This window comes from Clinocottus analis, unplaced genomic scaffold (genome assembly GCF_023055335.1).
Source record: "Clinocottus analis isolate CAN_PGR_092001 unplaced genomic scaffold, fCliAna1.0.p SCAF_29, whole genome shotgun sequence".
NCBI lineage: Eukaryota > Metazoa > Chordata > Actinopteri > Perciformes > Cottidae > Clinocottus > Clinocottus analis.
The window spans coordinates 1,143,770-1,168,319 of NW_027176031.1; the positions used below are offsets into that span (position 1 = coordinate 1,143,770).

The 24,550-nt window shown below is 44.6% G+C and overlaps 1 protein-coding gene across 4 annotated transcripts in view; it reads right to left on the minus strand.

Annotated features, from left to right (window-relative positions):
- Positions 1–24,550, minus strand: part of szt2 (SZT2 subunit of KICSTOR complex) — an 83,574-nt gene that overhangs the window by 38,280 nt on the left and 20,744 nt on the right. For all 4 annotated transcript variants that reach the window (XM_068593179.1, XM_068593178.1, XM_068593177.1 and 1 more), the window contains 24 exons: positions 23,354–23,481; positions 22,672–22,939; positions 22,423–22,585; positions 22,214–22,306; positions 21,913–21,991; positions 21,158–21,448; positions 20,885–21,020; positions 20,330–20,446; positions 20,172–20,241; positions 19,630–19,815; positions 18,885–19,106; positions 17,247–17,481; positions 16,895–16,969; positions 16,288–16,426; positions 15,859–15,988; positions 15,626–15,746; positions 15,386–15,538; positions 14,968–15,070; positions 13,604–13,718; positions 13,142–13,229; positions 9,800–9,918; positions 9,467–9,631; positions 6,230–6,314; positions 1,932–2,105 (listed from right to left, as the gene is read on the minus strand). In XM_068593179.1, coding sequence (XP_068449280.1) covers positions 1,932–2,105; positions 6,230–6,314; positions 9,467–9,631; positions 9,800–9,918; positions 13,142–13,229; positions 13,604–13,718; positions 14,968–15,070; positions 15,386–15,538; positions 15,626–15,746; positions 15,859–15,988; positions 16,288–16,426; positions 16,895–16,969; positions 17,247–17,481; positions 18,885–19,106; positions 19,630–19,815; positions 20,172–20,241; positions 20,330–20,446; positions 20,885–21,020; positions 21,158–21,448; positions 21,913–21,991; positions 22,214–22,306; positions 22,423–22,585; positions 22,672–22,939; positions 23,354–23,481 — 3,455 coding nt within the window. The remainder of the gene's footprint in view (positions 1–1,931; positions 2,106–6,229; positions 6,315–9,466; positions 9,632–9,799; positions 9,919–13,141; positions 13,230–13,603; positions 13,719–14,967; positions 15,071–15,385; positions 15,539–15,625; positions 15,747–15,858; positions 15,989–16,287; positions 16,427–16,894; positions 16,970–17,246; positions 17,482–18,884; positions 19,107–19,629; positions 19,816–20,171; positions 20,242–20,329; positions 20,447–20,884; positions 21,021–21,157; positions 21,449–21,912; positions 21,992–22,213; positions 22,307–22,422; positions 22,586–22,671; positions 22,940–23,353; positions 23,482–24,550) is intronic.

Genomic DNA, 24,550 nt, shown 5'->3' on the forward strand with positions numbered 1-24,550 from the left:
GCCAGATCAGAACATATGTGCTAACACATTTAACACTTCAATTATGACCTGGATTATATACTTTATGGTCAAAGGAGCAGACTTGTTTTAGGGTAGCCGCCAACAAACCTTTGCTGATTCCCCGTTGAACCGTGATCAATTCTACAAGATACAAGTTTAAATTTTGTTTTACATAGTACATAGCACAGATGGGGACATCCTACACAATACTATGAATGTGAACCGCTGCACCGGGATGTTCTAATGTATCAAACCAACCTTTTAAGTGTGGCTCTATGCTTCACGCCCAAAACTAAAACAGCTGTAGTTGTATTTGTCACTTCTTTCCTTTTGCAACACCACAGAGCAGGGCTTGAGAAACACAATCATATTAATAAGCTCCCCAAACCATGAATTAACTCTGATTTATGGCCCTGTGTCATGGGGACAAATCTAGCCTCCAGGAACAGGAATCTCTTCATATCACAGAGCAGTATTCATTTACCAGGAAGATTTACTCGTTCAATTTAAGGAGGCATTTAATATTCAGACTTTAAATTTAATAGCCAGACTGTTACCCATAACGTAGCTTGACGTTTATGACTGCAATTAATCCATTTTCAAATTAGTGCAGTTTATACAATAAATTGACTCCCGGGACTCGTCGTAAACGTGTAAGATAATCAAACTGTAACTCTAAAGGGGGACAGCCCTGATTACACACATCACCTTCAGTTCACTCGGCACGGCCCGACTCAATGTCGGGAAACTCTTCTATGGCTTTGTGAGAGTTGGCCAATACGATGAGCCTGAGGATGTGAGCGCGCAGCTTCAGCCTGGACATTCACGATGTCACCGGGTCTCAAAAGGGTACTCTGAATGTTTTCAAGTGGGGTTGCATGTGGTACTCAGATGGTTGACCGTTTTTGTGTGAAATTGTCCTAAAGCATTTCAATTCTTGCATTAATGGCCAAAAAGGTATTTTTGTAAGGTCACATTTAAGTTATATATATCCGTTAAGTTCAAGTGGACGTATGAAGAAATTGCGGTGAAGCAGGTTTTTCCAAAGGAGTCTGGTGGCCTTGGATAAGCAGAGTGCTTGTATAGACCTGCTGTGATCAGATGTTGCTGTCCTGTGGGTGTTCACCTGGTAGGAAGTCATTTTTGGAGCCTACGTTAGGACTAAAAGTCAGGCTATGGTTTTCTTTTTTCTTTTTACAATTTTTAAATCCCTGCAGTATTTTCTACCTCCATGGTTCATTGAGAGTTTCATGCTAATTTTAATCTGGGATTGTTTTCTTCTCTCTACACTGCCAGCTCTCAAATAAAGGCAACAATATATTTTTAAAAAAAAAATGATGCTAAACTAAACTAACTAAAATGATCATGTTGCAGTTTACATCCACGTCTGTCATCACATTAAAATATGTTATCCTGTTAGATACTAGTGAGAAATTGTCATAATTGACATAATTTCTGACCATTCTACAATAACCACTTCAATCTGTGTCAACAACAGCTCAACAGGATGCACCAACTGCTGACTCAGCAGATCAAACACAGACTCCATCTTGGACACCGCCCGACACCATGTTACTGAGCCACCTGGGAAAAGAGGGGAGGTGGAATCTGCTGCTAAATAAACAAAAGGTAAATGTGCCAGTGTCCCAGTGTTAAGGGAAACACCTAGTCTGGAGGTAGAAACAACGTTATGGAAAGAGTCTGGCTTAGGGAGAAGTCTTGTTCTAAAGCAAGAGGATGCGTTGCCGGGAGAACGTGGTGGACGCGAGCGACGACCGGCAGAGTCTTTGTCGTGTTGAGGTCCGCAAGGAAGAGCGCCGGAGAGAACGGGATCTGTAGCTCTCCGAACGGGACTTGTCCCCTGATTGAGCTAAAGGTGAAGAACAAGGTTGAACTTTTTTGGAGGTTTAAAACAAAGCTGCTCAGTGTACCTGAGATGATGTTGACGGAGTCCGCTTTACCAACGGTGGTCAGCTCATGGAAATGGTCTGGATGGAGGGGGATAGTGCAGTTCTCTGACTTCTGCAGCGCAGCACCGTCCTGAGTTGGAACCTGAAGGGGACGACCGCGGGCGTCCACGAAGGAGAGGGCGATGCAAGCGATACCTAAAAGAGCAGAAGACTGTTTACTAACTAGTGCAGAACTTAGTCGGCTCCTACGGCCAGCAGACACAAAATCATTTGCTTTTGTTCACCGTTATCCAAAGAGCAGAAGACAGGGAAGTCACTTTACATTTAGCGTCGGGGTCATATATGTGACTGCAAAATATAAAACTTGGTTTGTGTCACAGCAGCGTATATTAAAGATGAGCACGTAACAAGGACAATTGTAAGTCTTCCTTTCCCTTCTGATGCTTCAGTTCCTCATCACTTCAAGCCCAAGCAGAGGCTGCTGTGAGTCAATACTGGATGTGTTCACATGGCTCCATGGAGTCAGCTGCACCATGCATGCAGCTGGAGGATGTCTTGGAATTGTTGACACTAGTTTTTAACAATAACCATGTTTTTTTTCCCAAAATGAGAGTTAGTATGAACAGCAAAATAGCCGCATTCTTTTTTTATTCATTCACAATGAGAGGAAAGATGTCCTGTTACACCGATAAACACACAGAGCAGCGGCTCTATTGATGCTCAGAAGATGGTACAATGACGCTGTGGTGGTTTTAACCTGCTGTAGAGGCTCCTCTCCTGGCAGTGCACATCACATGTTTGCAGTCAGGATGCTTTCTATTCTTCTGGTATGACATTTCCTCATGAAATACAGCCGTTTGATTGTTGTGGCGCTAATTCTCAGGAACTTAAAGCTGTTAACTTGCTCCACTGATGGAGACAAGTCTCTTCACCTCCTTTAATCAGCTGCTTGGTTTCACTGATGTTAAGCAGCAGGTTGTTCTCTGAGCTCTGAAGGTTGATGACTTCTTCTCCATTGTTGTTTGTAATCCGCCCGCTGACACGTGAACATGCACACCAGCTGCAGAAAATGTAATTATCAGGCTGTCTAATAAAGATGAAATAATGCTTATGCTCCGGCTCAGAGATGTGGGTGTTATTCTTTTAATGTAGCACTGTTGGCCTTGAGCTTGGAGACTTCAGTTATTGTACTCTGACTGGTCATCTGTAAAAGACTTTGTCTGGTCACAGAATGGACCAAGTTTTACTTTTCCTTTGTTCTTTTCTGTCCGTCCTCGTGACAGCGCACCAGTCGTGCAGGAATTACATCTTCTTTTGTGTGTGGCTCATAATGACGGCTGGGTTTGTAAATAGCTGTGGTCAGAGAGAAGGAGAGTAGATGCCTCCCGTCTGGTGGAAGATGCTCTCTTGTCTTAGTTGCAGTTGCAGCTTGCGTATGTTGCAATAACTAAACATAATTATTGACCTGACCACCACTACCTTGTACCTCAGCCCGCTTGCTCAGACCACAACCGCCTTCTAACTCAGCTTTCTTTTTAAACTCGACAACACGCTTGTAAAGAGTTTACAGTTGAAGGCTACAGGCTACAGTTGTGGTGCTATTAGGAGGACAGACGGACGTATAAACACCGTCAAGGTACTCAAACCTCCTCCTCTGTGGTACTTCCTGCTACAGCAGGGGTCTCCGGTGCCACATTTTATCTCGATGACTCACACACAAGGTGAAAACAACAGCGGCGAGGCCGTCGCGGTTGGTGATTAGCTGACAGGAAGAGGTTACCATCATTTCAAACGCTGGGCAGGGATCAGGTAGCATCATACGACTTGAGCACTTTGTTCCGCAGCTGCTTAAACAAATGAGACGAAGTCAGGGCTCCTCCGCACAGCAATTAAAAAGCAGTTAGACAGCTAAGTGGGATGAGTGCGGGAGCCCTCAGTGTTTAGGAGTTGACAGGCACAGAGAAGTCATCTTAAAGAGAGACTTAGAGGTGAGGATCCCCAGAGAGCTGCCAGTACTCTGCAGTCACAAACAAAACTGCTTTTAAGCCTTTAAACACCATGAGGTGTCACATGTTTTTCTCTATGGCCTCGCTTTTCACTGCAATATTAAGTCCTGCTCGTCTTTGGAAACACAACCACCATTGAGAGAAGTAGAGAGAATTACAGCGTGTCTGGCTTCAGGTTCGAGGAAAGGCGACAAAGTGAAGATGTGGCGATGATGATGGTGTGTCGAGCATCTGACTACGATAACACTTTTCAATCCCGCCGCTGCATCTCGGGTTTCAGCTGAGCCGTTTGTTAATTAAATTCAAAAGCAGCAACAATACTTAAATATAGTAAAACACTTAAATATGCACCTAAGTGACAGTTGAGCAGGAGGGGTTACTGATTACATGACAGCGTTACTCACAAGTCAGGATGCCTCGTACGCATTGACTGCACTGACACTAAACCTGTCATGGTGTTTGATGGCTTTGTGTTTTATTTTGTAGTTTGTCTCTTGTTTCCTTTGTGTCTCTGCACTTCCTGCCCCCTGCCTTGTCCCTGATTGTGCATGTGCGTCTCCTGATTGTTTCATTCCCTTTACCCGCCTTCAGCCACTCCCATGTGTCCCCTGATTGTGTATGGCCTAAACCTGTGTTTACACACACACACACACACACACACACACACACACACACACACACACACACACACACACACACACACACACACTTTTTGTTGCATTAGGAGGGGCTTATCGCTTTAAATCTCTGCTGTGTTCACACCAAACGCGTCAATATTTTGACACGCGTCGAGATTTCATGTAAAGTCAATGCACAGCGGGTTGAAGCTGCGTCGACGCGTATTTTGCAGCCGGCAGCGCGTCAGACGCGTAGAAGCAGCATGAACAGCTCGTTGGCCGCGGGACGAACTCAGGTCAACGCGCGAGTTGAAATTTCCCAACTCAGGCTGCAAAAACGTGTGAGTCATAGTTGCGTCAGCCAATCAGCGTTTATGTTCACACGTTTTTGTGACTTTCACAACAAGTATAAAGCAGATCTAGTGGTTATTTCATCTATAGTCTATAACGGAAAAGATCACTCTTTTCAAGGAGTAAAGCAGTGGAGATAAGCCACGCCCCCTCTGTGGCGTTTGCTGTTGCCCCAGAGCGCCTGTAATATTGTTCTGATAAGATTACTTTAAAATAAAAGCATGCAATACACTAGTTTTTACTTGTTAAGACTACTTGTTGTTATTATTGAAATTAGCGCATAATGCTATTAATCGCAGAAAAATAATGCGATTAATCAGTTGGGTTTTTTTCAACTTTGCCCAGCCCTAATGTGTATGTGTGTATATACAGTATATACTTCCCTCCTTTACTTTGTCGTCTGCCAGATTGTTGTCATTGCTTAACCGTGTGTGTTAGCCGAGTGTTCCAGATTTGTGCCTGCCCTTTTTTTGTGAACTTTAAGTAAAGTGCCTTTTGATTTTTCCTGAACCTGCTTCCCTCTGCGCATGAGTCTATGTCACACCCCACACGGTCGTGACAAAACCACAAGGTGCTTGTATGCAGCTGCTTTGCTGTTTGGGCCTAAAGGAACAGATTACTTCGGGATAGCGTGTTCCACAAATGAAAGATGTAGCAGCGTGAACATGAGCCAAATGTTAAGTTGAAAAGTCAATGAGCGGTAGCAGATTAGTAATTGTAAATGAGGGGTTTTAATTTGGTAAACTCATCATGTACATCATTAACTAGTTGTCCTTATGGTGAGAGCTGTTGCAGGATGGAGTCGTGTGTTCTCGTTCGACAGCGACGTTCTCACACTGAACAGCGAACGCAGCACTCCTCTCTGACGGGAATACATGCAGCAGGAATGTGACAGCAGAGGCTCAGCTCAACTCTTTGTCTTGATTTGCATAAAAGCAAACTGTGAGAGGAAGGAAGTCATCCACACAGGGATGACTGACACCAGAGAGATGTGTTGGGTTATGCGTGAGGATAAAGCTCTGAATACCCAAAAATGAATTCATTTTTTCCTCCAACCAACAACTATGAGAAAGAATAGCGAGTAAACTCGGAAAGACTTGCTTTGTTGCACTAAAAAGGGAAAGGGGCAAAAGAATAATGTACGAGGGGAGAGGAAGAGAAAGACACCTTTAGAAAAGAAAAACTAATTATTGTGCTGATACCAGTGGCGGTCCGTGGTGTTGGACAATAGGCAGTAGCCACTGGCCGATACTCTTAAAAGAAACAAGCGCTAAGACACAGAAGTACTTTCTGTTACAGATGAGCAGAGGGACTCACTCACTCTGAGCTGGGGATATGTGATTACCTTTGCCTCCAGTCCCTTGGCCTCCAGGTTTATTGTAGAGGTAGGTATCTCCGTCGGCCAAGTCGCTGCTCAGATGGAAGTAGTGCTGCAGACAGAACAGGAGAGCCAATCAGCCCCTGCAGCTCAAACCACATCAGTCAGCATTTATTTCATACATCACAATGAGACTTGTCAGAAATGATTTTAGTCTCTGCCACAGTTTTGCAGAGGTGGGAGCCTCCCATATCTAGGATTTATTTATTCTTAATCCAGATCACGCTGAACAGAGCTGCTCGTAGTGCCTTCACGTGTCAGGAATCTATCAGTGCAGCGAGGGGGTTGATTTGCAAGCAGCAATTACTTATTTTGTCAGCAACTCATTCAAAGGAGTTTGGGGATTTAAAAGAAGCCGGACTGTTGACTTTGTTTTTTATGTCAGACCTCTCCACTGCTGCTCAGACATTTAGGCGCAGCATCTTTTTCTAGGGTTACGACATATGAGTGAACTAGATATCACTAATCCTCTTGAGATGCTGCTAAAAAAATGAATTTTCCATCCTTAACTCTTAGAACCTACAACACGGTGCATGCCTAATGCCTACGTAGGGTAGGTATAATGCAAGGAAACCCAAAAGATGTGTGTGTATGGGAGAAGTCAACACGGTATCATATAAATTAGCACCAGAGGCAGGTCGTTTCCTCTGCTTCTTGTTATGTTAACAGCCAACTCGTCCCTGGTGCGAGCTCCAAAGGTTATGCACATGAGTGTTTCTGTCCTTTCAGGAAAGTGAAAAGCAAACTATTCCTTCTGGTCACACCGCTCCGCTTTAGTGAGGTTTGACATGTAGATCTGCACCATGAATACAGTTTACTGTCACATAGGAGTAGAGACACCAGGAAATATTCACATTTAAGAAACTGGAATCAGAGAATTTGTACTTTTCTTTTTCTAAAACATGACTCAAACAGGACAGATTCATTTGGAGGGGGGGGGACTCTCCAGCTAAAGAGGGAGAAGGGAGGCCTGAGTCTGCCGAACCTGAAAGAATACTTCCACGCGGCTCAGATAAGATATGTGCATAGTTGGTGTAAACTGGATTATGAAGCAAAATGGAAAGAAATGGAAAAATCATTTGGACCGTGTCCGATACAGAGTATAATCGGAGATAAGGAAACATTTAAGAAGGTTAAAAATCAAATGGATTCCATCACAAAATTTACCTTGGAATTATGGTTCAAATTACTTAGACATAATAAGGCGGAGAAGATCGCAAATTTATTGAAATGGGTGGCTTTTGATAGTTTTAAACCAGCTGGGCTTGGTGGGGGATTCAGAAGGTGGGCAGAGAAGGGCATTACCGCATGGTGCACACTGGTGGACAAGGGGAGGATAAGGAGTTTTCAAGACTTGAAACAAAATATGACCTGGATTGGTGGGAATTCTACAAATATTTACAGATACGGGATTATTATGGGAAACGGATTGAACAGGAGCTCTCTCTAGAAGTGAACAAGGTGGTACAAGTAATGATTGATGCATATAAAGGGAACCGGGTTAGGACTATAACTACATAATATAAGGCATTGATGGATGACAAAAACACAACAGGGTATATAAAAGAAAAATGGGAAAGAGAATTTGACATGGAAATATCTGAAGATGAATGGGATAAAATGTGGGAAAAACACAAGACAACAACCTGTTCGCGAGCCTGGAGAGAGTTTTCCTGGAAAAATCTGATACGGTTTTTTATCACACCTAAAATATCAAATTGTTACTCTGAAACAAGAAAGCCATGTTGGAGAAAATGTGGGTCGTCTGAAGCCAACCATGCACATGTATTCTGGAATTGTCACAAAATAATAGGGTTTTGGGGAATGATCCATAGGATAACACAGGATATCCTGGGATACAAATTTCAAATGAATCATGAACTGATGTATCTGTGTATGTATACAGAGAATGATATACATGATAGGGACTTATATCTATTCAAGATACTCATGGTGGCAGGTAAAAAGGCCATTACTAGAAAATGGGGAACGGAAGATCTACCCACGCAGACACATTGGGTGGACACAGTGGGGGAAATAAACATTATGGAAAGACTGACACACAGACGACGACTGACAGGATCACGGATGGACAATAAATGGAGGAAGTGGACTCTATGGCAGTTGACACAGACTTGATATGACAACAGGTTTTTCTTTTTTCTTTTGGTTTTATTATTATTGTCAATGTTGTTGATGACTTGTATTGGTGTACTTATTATTGAATTAAAAACAAAATGGTAAAAAAAAACATGACTCAAACCAACCCACAAATTCTTAAAATATGTGAAATTTTTTGTTGCAGCTCTACTAGTGAGCATGTTGGCTGGCTAATGTGTAAATAATTAGCTCATTAATCAATTAATCTTCAGTAGTTTGATAACTAGTGTGCAGTGACTCAGTTACTACCATGTATTTTGCAACAATGTATATAAATAATGTGAATAATCTTTTTTTCCCCATCATTTCTGTTAAAAAAAAAGAGGCTTTCAGGGGAAATTCTAATATGTGGCTTGTAGAATTGTTTTAATTTTTCACAAGCCAAAGGTTAAGTCAAACAAAAGATAAATGAGATGTTTTGACCCACATCCATCACAGTTTCCAGAGAAACTTCCTGCTTTGCTGTAGCTGTCCTGTGCAGTGAGCACTTAGTGGCATCAAATTGCTTGAGTTCACTTTCTATTTGACCTTCAAATAAAGTCATTTAGACAATTTGGCTGTTGTTTTCTTCTTCTTTTTCCGTTTCCTTCCAATTATCTGCCTGCATGTGTTTGAAAATGTTCCAGATCTCAGCAATTACCTTCCTTTGCATCAGAAAGCTTTCTGAGAAACGGTGTAAAAAATAAAACACAACATATGACCCGAGCAGTAATGAAGCAGAACTTTCCTTTTAAGGTCGACCACCAGACTTTGGTCTTTATCTGTAACTCAAAGTAAGGTTTGATATCCAACATTTTGTTATTTTCCAGGCTCTACTGGCCAAATAGAAAGAGGCAGGAAAGACACATCGTTTATCATCATCGGGGAAATTACATTTTTACAGTGTTGTTGTTCCTTACACACATAATTCAGAAACAATGCACACACATGGCCCAATAGACACAGGGCGATGTCAGAGCGGTTTGATGCACCCCATCAGTTAAGGACATTAACATAGCACATTACACTATTAGGTTAATGTCACTAAGTGGGTCTGGGTCGTACCTTGAAGTGGTGCGCCGTGTTGCTGTCGGTGTACTTGGGTACGTGCAGGAAGATGAGGAGGTTCTGCCTGAGGTAGTGCGCGACAGCGGGCAGCCAGGGGAGGCAGTACCGAGGGAGGCCGAAGGTCATCACCTCCGTAGCTGCAGAGCCTGAAGGCTGGATGAACTGAGCACATAACACTGTGAATGCTTTCATTCAAAGACATGCTGCTCTCCAATACAAACACATCATTATGGGAGTGTACACAGAACTACAGGGAAGCTACAAACAACAAAAAGCTGTTTTGCTGGTGTTTTAATTTATTTCTACAAAATTTGTCAAAGAGAAATTCACCTCCACGTCGGCTGGTGTCAGCTTGCAGTTCCTGACTAGCATGACAGTGATGATGTCCAAGGTGGTCTCGTCCAGGCGCTTACGCAGCACCTTGAGCAGCTCGTCTGTGATCTCTGGACCTGAGCAAAGAAAGTGGATCGACGTCGCTGTATCATCCGCATAGAAATACACACGGTATGTAGGGAATGTGGTGGCATCAGAACAGGTCTGCATTCAAGGATGCTGCGGTTCCAAAAGTACATTTTGGATAGGTTAACCAGGTAGAGAGGCAGGTGGACAGACAGGTAGACAGACATGTAGACAGACAGGTAGGTAGGTAGACAGACAGGTAGACAGACAGGTAGAAAGACAGGTCGACAGAGAGGTAGGCAGACAGGTACACAGGCAGGTAGACAACACTGCGTTTAAATATGACGACTAAGCTGTGTTCTTTTCAGAGCAAACTGCATCCTCTGAGAAAGACCTTCATTTATCAGTCAAGGCCAAGAATGTACACCCGTGCTCAATTAAAAACAACTCGATGTTATGAAGTATTATTTATCAATGCTTCAGAGGGTTAAAACATCAAGTGCTCCATATTCAGCTTCAATATTTTCTTCTACTGAAAGAGGAGATCTTCAGGTCTTTTACAAATACCCCACACGGAAGGAGTCAACACAGCTATGCAGGGCTGTGGCACAATGAAGAGTACAGAGGGCGAAGGAGCAGACAGGTTTTAATGACTTGTGTTGCTCAGAAACTGTTGATGTAATGCCAGCCGTCTGAAACGGGGACAAGTTCCCAGGACAACAGTGCCATCAAGGCATCACCGCGAGGAACAGCAGCCTGCTGCACTTCCTCTGTACAGAAGGGCGACTCAACTTAGTTTGGATTGTATATTAGGAGCACAGCAGCATCAGGTAAAGTGTCCAATCACATGGCTGAACTTGTCTCCCATGAAGCCGCATGACTCGGGCATTCAGTCCGGTCTGTTTGCTCTGATGGTTGCTTCATTTGGACGGGAGCGAAACCACCCAATCGAGACCGCCTCAGGTGGGCTGGGTCCACTTCCATGTGGACTCTGGTGCTGTGTGCTCATGTTGGGGAAGAAAATGACACAACCGCAGGGTTTTATGACAGCAGATGGGATTTTAGCAGGATTTGAAAAGATCAAAAACCATTAATAAAGCCATCTGCTGATCATATAGTCTCTTCAGGATGTGATCCTATTGATCCGGATCAGAACATTTAGATATCAACACACAGGAAGGGTTTCCTGACCAAGAAGCTGTTAAAGAGCTGTGTTTGTATCTGTCAGTTCAATACCGTTATTCTGAAGTGTGGAATGAATAAATCATAATCCGCCTCAGATATTTCTTCAGGAGCTTTGCCGTACTGATTTTAATAGAATTTTATTTCATCATGTGGATCCTAATGAAATATCATATATTCATTGTGTTGTTGGCCTAACAACTTGCTGTCAATCTTAATGACTCCAGCCATGGTATATGATGTGATTGGTGTTTTAATCTTAAATAAAACAATGTATTATTTAACATTTGTCTTTCGTTGACAAAAGCCACACTCACAGAAACCAGGAAAGAATGTTTACGAACGGCTCTACAGCTCGTTCCCGCCCTTTGTCCAACGCGCTTCGTCAGACCAATGGAGCAGCATCGGTCCCCCGTCTCAAACCACTGAGGAGCGCTGGGTGCTGCTTCGGGCATTTGTTTTTTCACCGTCTGCCATCCAGCTCCAAAAGGCCTCGTCCCATAACACCACGAGCAACACGATTAGCCCGAAAGCATTTAGGGAGTTCTTGAGCACTGCTTTCCTAGTCATGCGTGATCCGCTCTTCTTTCCCCTCCACGGCCTCAGAGAGCAATGTTTGTTCACACATTATCCACAGATGGAGGGTGACCGTATAAACACCACTGTGAAATGTCAATTTGTGAATTAATCACATGCAGAGCTCCGCTAAGCATGGACGTATTTCATCTTCATGCAGCTGTATTTGATCTACAGTAAGCTACTGCCAACACACAGAGTTCTGCCTCAGTGATTTAAAAACACACCGATTGTGAGACTGTAATGCTTACTGCAGAGAAACCAGCTGTGATGATGTCATGCTCCTCCTAGCACGTTAATGAGACATGCTAAGCTGCAAGTGGGAACAAAGAGGAGGCCGATCAGATCAGGGGTTTTGAAGCAACAGGAGAGTCACAGCGACGTTAACTTGTAATTCATAGTGAGGTTTAAAATGCTCACCAAAGTAGCAGGGATGTCTCTTCAGAGAAAAGCTCATTGGCAAAGCAACTCATAACACCGATCGGTTGTCTAATGTATAAATATTACAAATCTTGTGTATTTCAAACTGACAGTAGGTTCAGCAGAGTTATGTCAACATGTGACCTCAATATCTTGAAAGGGGTTTTGTCTGCCTGTTGGATGAGTAGCTTAGTGGGTGCGTTTGATTCCTTGCAGACGGAGTGTGTCCCTCACGCATCCAAAGCTGCAGTTATACACACACTTTAGCCAAAATACAATTAGGACTAAACTAGCCTCATTCTGTGTTCTTCTAATTCTGGACTAAAGACCCGCCTCTAAGCACAGCCTTCTGAAGTCTGGTTTTACAGAGGTTGCACCAGGCAGAATAAATCAAACCCACAACTGCTAAGTGCCCAACGTTTCACTTTATGTTTCAGCCACTGGTGTGCCGTAACAACAGGAAAGAGGCAGGGGAGTCACAGGGGTCATTGAGGCCGTGTAGCACACGGTTTTCAGAGGGTGAAATTCCCATCATCGTTTCCACTAAGGTTCATGACCCCGTGCTCTGTAAAATAGTTTTAGTTTCTTTTTACCATGATATTGTCTTTGTGTATTCTGAATGAAGTGCCTGCTCTGCTGCGTTACAGCAACCCGTCTCTTTGCCTTTAAAATGATCATCAGTCACTCAGCTGGTTGCACATTCGTAGCCAGTCCCCATGTAGTTTTCCCCTTAAGTTACACGGCTGTGTAAGTTTTCTCCAAGAATCCGACTAAACCCAGTTCACCTTTTGGCCGTGTGAACCAAATGTGCAGTAGCTGTTGTTAATCTCCTTTGCAGAGACAACTGTGAAGAATAACCATGCTATTAAGGAGCAGAGACCACTTGCTCCACGAAATGCTCCACCAAAGTAATCTATTTTATTCAGACACCTAAAGACTCTTTTCTGCAATTTCTTCGACACAAACTGGATGCCAATAAGAAATCTCATCTTTCCCTTGGTTTGTTCGGACCACTGCACCATTTGATCATGAAGCACTTTGGCTAATAATAGAGATGTAAATCAGTATCAGCTGTTGCTGTTTCCCAGCTCTTACCTGCATTTCCCACTCCGTGCACCAACAGCAGGATGTGTTTGTCTACTTGTCCAACCGGCCGCGAGCCATCCAGGGAAGACCTGGAGCCCTGAGGAAAGAGACACCGTGATGCCAACACTGTACCCATTGCCATGATCCAGAATGATGACACGGACTGACCTTTGACCCACAGCTTTCAGTTAGTGCCTTTCAGTGGAGCTTTACCTCTATGTTGGGACTTTATCCTCATGTAACCTCATGTTATCAGACGTTCTAAACAATCCTGCCCTACTCTTGGTTATTCACTCATGAGTTGTGAGAGATAAGAACAGCAGGTAAACATCGTAAGTGGCTTTATCCTTTTAAATTAACTCATCAATATCTGCTTTTGTCCTTCTCTGCCTCTCCAGACAACTAAAGTCTGTAAGCCCCCCAGAGGACAGGACTGTGTGTGTCGTTGTGTGTCTGCATCTGTTCACTCACCATCAGTTCGTCAGAGAGCAACGGCTCTTGACTCCTCGCGAGCCCAATGGAGCGAGTCATGTGAAGGTTTCCATCCACGTCGGAGTACTTCCCAGTCAGCGATGTTTCACAAAGTCTGGAGAGGAAAACACAAGCCACAGGTATATCACTATGGATGTCTCAATGACAACACGCTGGTTACAGACATGTACATATCATACATTTGAAACAATTCCATCCTCTGCAATTCATATCAAATGCTATCCTTAGAACTCTTGTCTTTCTCGTCCCTCTACAGTGGTTTCTGTCTTTTCCATCATCTCAAATAACGCACCAATGCTTCTAAGAAAGTGCCAGAGAAGCAAACTACAGCAACCGAACACTAAAGGTGATGATATCTTACAAGACACAGGCAGCATGACCCATCTAAAAACAATATGTCATGCTTGTCAAAGTAAAATAGTCCAACTGTGACAAAACGCCGGTTCATAAGTGCTCTCATGGCTGTGTGTATCAGCTCAACATCCCTGGACCTGCAACACACTGCAGGGCTTCAACTGCAGCTTGAGTGTCTGAGCGGCCGGCAGACGGGCTGAAGGGACAAACTGTATTTCAGTGAGACATGACTTACACTGTGAACAATATAATGAGTAATATTACTTTCAATGCATTATGTGCTATGTAACTTTGTATTACTTTGCAATATTATTCTCAATATAAAGACTTTTAGTGTATACAGTATTAGGCACTTATTTTACACTTTACTATTGTTTTTATTCTTTTTTTGTTGTATTTTATTTGACTATATTTAGCTCACACTCATCGCTATTCTATTTTGCACTGGTGTCTGTATTACTTCTTTTATGCTTAATAATTATCATTATTAAATTGTTAGTTTACAGTATGTTTATCGTTTTATTTTATATATTTTTTCTTATTATTCTGTTGTAATATTTGATCAAATTCTGGCACGAAACGAGCACATCATACAGAACGTATCCGTATTTAAAGTGGTCGCCAACACCGCAGGAACATCTGGGTCCTCATCCCCTCTCCTCCAACATCAATCACTTTCATTCCGGTGTTGAAAAATGATTTATGAACTGTACAGAGGAGCGTTAACAATGTGATGTGGAAGCTACACTTAAAGATATGCACTCGCAGGGTTGTGTCTGACGACGGTTCGATTTCCTCTCTCCCATATTGCTGTGTTAACATCTGTGGGTGGAGGGGGATTTCTTTTTTTCTCCTTCGAGCAGAAAATGTTCCCGCACAAAAACTCTGTCGCCGCGTTGCAACAGCAAACGTGCGCCTGAGCAGAGACAGATTGAAATCCAGCCAGGAAGTGATGAAGCCAAGATTGAATTGTGATGGGAAAGTCTAACCTGAGGTAGTAGACTGATTTGGTTGTGCGCTCCTGGTAGACAAACATGTTCTTCCTGTTGACCACACAGAAAGAGTTGAGCACCGAGCGCAGGGCCTGCATCGCTGCGACAGGGAGACAAGCACAAAGCACAGGTTAGATCAACAGATCCCTTCGCTTATGAGGAGGATCAGCACCAGATCCACAGTCCACCTCCAGCTGCACTACACAATCACCAGTTACTAGTTGCACAAAGGGGCGACCGTCCAACTCAAAGGCCTCTGACTCCCTTTCCCTCTGCACTTTATTTTACAGCTTGTGTAGTTTTCTAATGAATTGGACTGAATCGGCGCCGCCTGGGGATCCAGTATCCTGGTCATTGTGGGACTCAACCCATATAAAAGGAACATGTTTTTGATATGTTGGGATCTTGCACTCACCCCTGGACACCCCCATGTTTGGTCCCATCTTGAGGCGCGGGTGGATGTGGATGATGGTGCTCCACATCACGTCGCAGGCAAAATGTCCAGGGATGAACTGCATGGTGGCTGCCAGGTAGTCTCTGGCCTGGTAGCTCTCCTCCGTGTTGTAGTCTGTGCCGTCAGGGGAAGTTATGAGGATGTATAAGACAAAAAAGGGTCTGATGGCCCTGAAGGACTCGAAAGTATGTTCTGACTCACCGTCGGAGGTGTTGAGTCGCTGCCTGTAGAGAGACTCGTTCTTCCAGATGTCTTCCTCACTCTCAGCCACCAGGAGAGAGTTACACACATGGCTGTCGTGCAAGTCCTGCAGCAGCATGCGCTGCACAAACAAAACCCATGATGGTGTTACATTGTTCTTCATCACGTGCACATTGACTTTAACTACTGTTACAAAGGAATCATGTCAAACAGTCTGGGGGCTGCAGGAGCACCTGGTTGACTATTCTGCAGATTTCTCCGACCCTCCTGACCACCATCTGATGCAGGTGTAAGTATTCAGGCAGCTCTTCCTCCTTCTTCTCCAGGTCCTCTGCACTGACCTCTTTGCCTGCTGTGAAAAACCTGCAGCAGACATGTGTGGGATTCAGAGACCGGCCGGGATGGAGCACGTTCACGGAGCTGTGCCCAAAGTTTTAATAAAGCTACACTCTCAGCGAACAGAAGGCACTTCCTTTATGTCTAAATATTTATTAATTTTGTACAAATTGATAATGAAAATGTACATCTATGTTAGGTTTCCGGGCCCCCTCCTCCTCAACCTCGTTTCACGCACCTCCTCCGATCTGCATGGGTTGCATCGAAAAGACAGTTTTTTTTAACTATATTTTTTACTATTCATCCTGGTCTGAGGATTGTCTGACCTGGAATGGGAGTAGACCTTAACTCTGTCCTGGTGGATCTTGACAATCAGCCAGAAGTCGGGCATCAGAGGCGACTGACACTCCTGTTCATCCAGCGTGGGGCTCTCACACTCAGAGTCGCTACTGCCGCCATCATAACCTTCAAAACACACAATGAAGGACGGAGAGGCGACGTTATTATTATCATTCATCTTCATCAGTTCGGTCACTATTCAGAAGTCACTGTACCAGGACTCATCTCTGACTCTTATTCAGAACATGTAATGATGTACATTGTCCACAAGATGGAGGTGTTTATCTAGATGAAGTTTATTCTCTAAATAACTGGGCTGGTGAGTTCAAGATGCAAAAAAAAAAACTCAGTCAATTGTATTGTTAAAAACAAACTACTTAGATTTAAAGCTGGACCAACTGGAATGAAAGCTAGCCTACTGGTTACAGCTCTTAGACTGGGAAAAGGAGTTTGAAGTGTTGAGAATGTGAAAGGTGGAGGTAACTTTTATAGTAAGGGTCTGTGTTTTGTAAATGTAAAACTAACACGTCGGTGAGAAGTGACTCCTTCATGTTCAGACTTCTGCTGACAACGGCCCGACGGTCAGACACTTACCTTGCATGTCCGAGTCCAAGCTGCCCTGGCTGGAGACCACACTCTGGACTCGACTCGGCCGTAGTTTGCCACAGCCTGAGGACAGAGCAGAGAGTCAGAGGCCGGACCACACAGGCTCAGAGGACACAGGACACAAAGCACAACTCTGTCTCCTTCCTGTCTGCTGTGAACGGTAACGTGATCGAACCGTCGGATCACCTGACGATCAATCGTCAGAGGTGTAGATGTGTAGAGGTCAGAGGTGTAGAGGTCAGAGGTCAGAAGTGTAGAGGTCAGAGGTGTAGAGGTGTAGAGGTCAGAGGTGTAGAGATCTGAGGTATAGTAGAGGTCTGAGGCTGTCTGCTGGACTCACTGTGAGAGGCTGACTGCATGGACTCGGCCAGGCTGACACTGGAGGGCGTCTTGGGGGGCGTGGTAGGGTCTGTGCAGCGCTCCGCGTGGACCTGGGGGGCAAAGGGCTGACCTCGGTCCGCAAGCATGCTCACAGAGCTCTGGGACAGCGCGTCGTCTGCCTCGGGCCTCGAGGCTTCTGCAGCAGCGTCACTGAGACCGTCAGCAGCTGCAGCGAGGAACTTCCTGTCTTCACTCTGCAGGCGGACACAACAACCAAATGTCTTCTTTACTGCTGGAGGGTTTCTACACATTTGGCAAGAGAACAGTTCACAAATTAGCAAAGCAGAAGCTTCATTCTGTGGTTGATTAGAGGACCATCTGCTGCGTCCGATTCGTCTACTGTAGCAAATCTCAAAGTGTGGGCCACGAAGGTACTGCAGGTGGGCCACGGGAGGTCATTTACAACGTTTTTAATTTTCAATTTTTTAAAAGTTTGAAATTAATATAAAAATATTTATGATTTGACTTACATATTATTCTTTTACTGGTGTAACTAAAGGTTCTTTTTGTGCCTATACTGTGAGGTACTAATAAAAATATTAACACGATTCGTCGTCACCCAAGCTGGCAACTTCTTTATTAACGTCTTCCCATTTTCTCCACCAACATTTCTCCGCACCTCTTCTTCCGTTTTCTTCTTATATAAAAAAAAACACAATACAGTAGCTTACACTGGCAACAAAGACAATGCCTGCGGAATTAAAGGCGGTTTTGGATGAAGCAGTGAGAACAGTAAATTTCATCAGAAGTCCTCCACTGCACCTGTTTGCCATATAATTCGCGGAGATGGGAAGCGACCACCAGCAGCTTCTCCTGCTCACTGAAGTCCGGTGGCTTTAATGTTAAGGTGCTTACCGAGTTTTTGAACTGCGTGACGAAGTCAGGACATTTTTTGTGAACTCCCGGTTTGAACTGTCAGACCAATTCTGTGACTTCAAGTGGCTTTGTAAATTGGCGTATTTGGCCGACATTTATAATCGTGTGTTTGTGTTATTGTTTTCTTGCTTTCCCGCTGAATTTAACCATATTGGAATTTCTAAACTCTGTGGAGGAAGAAAGGGGCGGTGTGAGGCCGGTAACGGGGCCGGTTTGAAGACCGCTTGGCCGCCGGTGTGAGGTTGATGTGCCGGTAACGGCCCGGGCCGGTCTGAAGACCGCTTTCCCGAATGTGCCGGTAACGGCTCACTACGCGCTGGGTCCGTGACGGTAACAGCCCCCGTTGCGCCGGGTCCGGTCTTCTCTAAGTCGTGTTGTCAGCTGTCAGCTGTTTGGCAGCGCGTATTTGTCGTCTTTGTTCCGTCTCGTCCCCCCCTCCGCCCTCCCCTGTCCCGTCCCCCAACATGAAACAAACATTGTACTGTGTTCATAATTTCCTAGAAGCATATGATGGACAGATCATGCAATCCATTATGATTCACGGCAGACTGATAGTTAACAGAGACACTGCTGGACTGATCAACCTAAATGCCTTTAGGTTGATCAGCTCCTTTTGTCCAGTGGAAGATCAGAAACACACTGAAGCTTCCCTGTCGGCTAGCTAGCAGGAAGCGTCCGCGAACATCCCGATGTCACCTTAGTGTCAAACCACGTCTCTCACCTCGCTGTCTGCCTGAGCCTCTGCTTCCCTCTGCAGCAGCTCGTCCTCCAGCGGCGCTGCGGCGCTGCAGGGGGCACTGTGCTGCGGGGGCGCCACGCTGCCCTCCGATAGCCTCTTGGCAGCGTGGATCCGATGGGGGTGCAGTCTGCTCAGGGACATGTAGTAGAAGCTGCCCTGCTCTCCGTTTAACACGTAGCCAGAGAAAGACATCCTGCGGAACTCCTGCGGGGTAAGACAGCAACCATCAGACATCCAAACACCATCACTTACTGTCCCATGGAAAGATACCTCTTTCTTTAAACACCAGACATTGTGCAGTAAGAATTGACCACCATTTCATATTTTCAAAACAAGTAGATTTATGGAAAGTCACACCCCGACAGAGAGGGAGGATTCATTTTCGTTAAGGCACAGGAAGGCTTTTGTTGTGAAAAAAGCTTAAAATGGCAAAGTGGAACCTTCTAGAATCGATTCGTGAGTGAAAACAAGATTGACCTCTTACCAAAATACGATCAAATCTACGTATAAAACTGTCTGATATTAGATTATTTACAGCAGGACATGAATAAATATGAATGTCTGAAAAAGCACTACAAATTAAAATGTGGAGGTAATTTAACATATTTTAAAGTACTTTAGCACGATAAGCAACAGGAGAAAACACTGTGCTTAAACATTCCTTGAGTCGTGTGTTTGTGTGTGTGTGTGTGTGTGTGTGTGTGTGTGTGTGTGTGTGTCATCTTGCCTCTCTGAATCTCTCCAGAGACTGTTCCGGCCCAAACACGAACTGGAGCGGGACGTCCTCACAGTGACAGTGCGGACGCCCACTGGAGCGCAGGACGTGCTCGGACACTTTTTGCAACGTGATCGAGTTGATGACCCGAGAGCGACGCAGAGACGAGACGATCTCGTCCTCCAGCAGCCAGCGGATCTGAACCAGAACCAGAGCAGCTCATCACTAGTGTGATTGTGTGTGTTTAAAGTTCGAAAGTGTTGTTTATTCATTTATTAATCTTGTTCAATTTGGTTTGAGTTGCCTCATTTTGGAGACATGGGGCGAAGAGATGTCTGCATTCTCACAAATAGAACCGCACAATATGGAACTTGGCTTGTTCAGGTGATGGTGTTTAGATAAAGATGTTTAAGTAAAGATGTTGAGGTAAAGATGATTAGGTAAAGCACTTTGAATTTATTGTTGCTTAACTGTGTAAATGCACGTCATAGTTGGCTGTACTGTGCTGCTGTGTTGTCGCCTGATTGGTTCAGATTTACGAAACAGAGACTCACCTCGTCCATTGTGGCCAGAATGGCTAACTTGTGAGGAAGTGGGAGTTTGGATAAGGGATCACTGGAGACCCTGATGGAGGACCAGACACGTGGATCAGGAACACCAGAGAGAATCAGAGAGATGTTCTGGCCAACAATCACATGTTGAACAAACTTACCCGTCAGCACCGACTCCCCTCATACCGTCCAACACCGCCATCAGCTCCTCATCAGAGCGATAGGAGGAGGGCTGTCCAGGTGAACGATTCAAGGACACACTGCTCTCTGAGGTGTACCTGCACACAGAGGGGAGTGTTCAATCAGTCACACAGCGTACTACAGCCGCTTAGGAACAACTCAATGTGCTGACAAAGCCTAGCCAAATTAAAGAGGACATGTTATCCTCATTGTCAGGTTCATAATTGTGTTTTTACTTCAATGTGATAATATTCTTTAATGTTAAAAAAAACCTCTCATACTGTCTGAATACACCTGTATTCAACCTGAAAAGCCCCATTTTAGCGCCTATCTTTTTAAGATGCCCTTCTGCAAAAGTCTGCTTTGATTTGATTGGTCAGCACCTTCAAAGTGCTAGTGGCTGTGTTAAAAAATAAATCCTCATTGCAACGATTTAATGAGACAGGAAATACTTTCAAGGTTTAGTGATCTACACAATGCATTTTGGTGCATACTGTGCATTTGTTAGGGGGCTTGTTGCTCACACTTTGACTCACCGGTTGTGATGAAAATCCGCCATGACTTCAATCTCCAGAGGAAGAGTCAGGACAAAAATATCTAGCGTGACCAAGAGCTCATTCAGATCCACAGACTGCAAGGCCTCGGCATTCTCCAGGCAAGAAATGATCTCACCTGCAATAACACAGTCTCTTCAATTCAATATTTCATAGAGCGATGCTGGGAGGACAGATAGCTGCTTTGAGGAATGAATGAAATAGTTCACTTCTGAATATTGTAATGAATATGGTCTGTGCTGAGTCTGTCCTCACCCAGGCAGGTCGGCAGCGTCTGTATGGGCATGGAGCCGTGGCAGCTTTTCATGTTGACAGAGCAGGTGATGTGGACAAACAGCGGCGGCATGTCCAGCTGCGGACCCTCGGGCTCCAGCAAGGAGTCCCCCTCCAGGATACTGAAGGAGTCCTGGTCCTGGTTGACCGTGTTGGAGTCAGACAGGGACTGGTCGTCACCCTCAGCGCGCTGCCCGGCGTCGGCATGCTCCTCGTACTCCACCACCAAGTCGGTGTCGCTCTCCGTCATAATGCAGCTGCCAGGCAAGTTTTCTACATGCAAAAAAAACACAAAAACAGTAATTATCATATCATGCGAAGGACGACCCTGCTCACCACTGACCCACAGCCCCATCATAAAAGTATTTCATGTTCATAACATCCCCTTTAACGTTTATTGTTAGCCAGATAACTTACTTTTAACTTAAGTGAACCAGACTTTACACTTAAAAAGACTTAACCTAACCTCACTAAAAGATATACTCCTGAAAATGTCCATTTAACAAAATGTCTGTAAAGTCACTACTCATTGCCAAATGAGGTACTATGATGATTAAGATTACGGACAAACTTGGAGCTGATGCGCCTTTTCTAAGAGCGATCTCGAGCAGTGCACAACAAGGGACAGTTTCCCATCAGCCAAGTGGTCGGTCTGCCGGTTATCACTCACAGCCAACCTGACTTAATTGGGATTGAATTGAAGGTACTTAGGGTGAACATTTGGGAGCGATCCTCACCGTCCTCAGTAGCCGGCTCAGCGTCTGACAGCAGATCCCCACTGAGCCTCCTCCCTATATCCCCGTCCTCTGAGTCCTCCTGAGGAGACAAGCCACAGTGTGGGAGCCGTTTCTCTTTCAAAGCCAGAACATCAGTCCTTTCACAGCATCTCAAATGATGAATACACATTTCAGTCAATATTAATTCAACATCATTTACTTTTCCTTCATATCATCTCATTTTGAACGATGATGCAATATGAAAACAAAGTAAAACACGAGGATGACAATTAGAATGCCAAAACACAACTAGTTGACTCACCTCTCTCTTGCATGAAGGCGGGCAGTAGAAGAAGTAGTGTGGGTTGGAGGGCACAGTTTTGAAATACTGGGACACGATCCCCATAAATTTATCCTGCAGAATAATTAGTTATGAACTCAGTTTCACTCCATTAGCTTGTTAAATTATATAGGACGTAATCACTGAGTACAGGCCTTCTTTCCAAACATGAAATAAGACCTCACACATACCTGTATGATGGCGTGCAGATCAGGATACACTTCACACTTGGGCTGTGTTTGAAGCAGCAGCAGAGGGAACTCGGGGATCTGGGGCTCATCCAAGATCGGTGGAGATGTGGGAGCCGAGGACTTTCCTCTGGATTCAGGTTGAGCAGCATCCTCCATGTCAATGCTAAAGCCACAAGCATGCACATTAAACGTGAACAACTGTTACATACACACACTGTATACTGTAAAACACTGTTTAGTAAACACTACCTGGACGAGGAGGCCATGGCGGCCCGGTCGTCTGCTCGCTCCTCCTCCACCTCTCCAATGATGAAGGTGGCAGGGCTCCTCGGAGGTTTAGGATCGCCCCCCCGTCCTGGCGCCCCAGCATGCTCCCTGAAGACCCGGATGTGTCCACAGACGGTCTGCAGGAAGGTGGTGACGTCGATCTCCTGCAGGGATTCCTCGCAGTAGTCCATAGCCACCAGGACGTCCTGCGAGCTGATGCTGTAGGACTGCTGCAGGCTGCGGAACACACCTGACACACACAGACCAGTGACTAATGTGTGTGTGTGTGTGTGTGTGTGTATATATAGTACAGTTACGGTTAATGTTTAATTCTCTATAGATATTACAATAATAACCACAATAATCACACCGTGAAACCCTGATATCTTCTGCTTTGTCTGAACGTGGAAGTGTCCAATGTGTAAAGGTCTGTAATCTTTAAACTCCTCTAATTTTAGGTCTCTTACAATTGCTTAATACTTTGATCTTACTCTTTTGTATGAACTATGTAGTGTAAAAAAAAAGTTATATTATAGTTTAGAAGTCGTCTGTGCTTTCAGCTAACTGCACCTGTGTTTTCCCTTTCCCGTATGCTATGAAGAAGTATCCAAGAGAGATGCTTGTGTTACGGTTAATACAGCAGTGAGTGCAGCTACGTCCTCACCTCGGACGTAGCTCTGCTGGTAGTGCTCCTGCATTAGGCTGCAGTAGTTAGCCAGCTCCGGGTGCTTGTGCGGCTGAGCCAGGAGGTCGGTCCAAGGGGACGGACTGCTGCGGTCCTGGGACAGTGACCTGCGAGAGGAACAGGTACACGGGAAGCACCGATCTTGAGTAACGAAGACTAATAGACCTCCAGTAAATGTATAGTTAATGCTCAGAATATGTGTGTGTAAAAAGACATGTGAAAGAGTTTTGTGTTGCAGAAGCATTTTGGATAGCTTTAGCCCCGATCGCCCAACTACAGGAAGCAAAGTCCAAGGAGCCAGTAAGCCGCTGAGGAACAGCTGAACCTGCACAGCATGCGTTTAAAAGACCAAAGATCAGGACAGCAGGAGGAAAAAACATGAAACAGTTGTAAAAAGACCAAAGATCACCAAAGTGTTTCTGTCCTAAACTGCGAGGTGTGAAGACGAACCGCTGCGACAGCGAGCTGCTGTGAGAGCGAGCTGCTGTGAGAGCGACTGGAGGGACGAGTACACCAATACCTCTACACTCTACCTTTCATCATGGATAGGTATCGCATTAGCAATGTATATAAAACATGATGTATTGTATTTACGGTGCATCATTCTGAAGCTGTCGGGGCGGTGAATTTCAAAAATACCAATTCTGCCTTTAAAATGTTATTGATTGAATTGATTTATTGAATTGATACTGACATAATGGTATGTGCAGTGACCTATATTGTGAAAGACTTTGGCAAAATCACCCGGCCCCATCTTTTATTTTCAGGTGTGAAGGAGGAACTTGTTCAGAGGGACAAAGTGTAGAATTTCAGGGAAACTATTAGGAGCAATGGAATATAATATTCATCACTATGTTTTCATGAGGGTATAATCACCTGAAACTAACAACAGTTGTGTATTCGTTAGCTTAGAATGAGTTCTTCATGTCTACATGGGGAGTCCTCCATGTTGCACCACCATGTTTCTACAGGAGCCCAGAGTGGACAAACCAAACACGGCTCTAAAGACTTTCAGGTTTTACCAAATCCTAAACACTGTCTCTTTAAATACCTGCTGCACCGCACCTGCTGTGAGTGTGTGTGTGTGTGTGTGTGTGTGTGTGTGTGTGTGTGTGGCGACACAAGCCTGAGGAGGAAGCACAGTCAGGCCTGGGGAGAGGGCCTACAGTGTTAGGA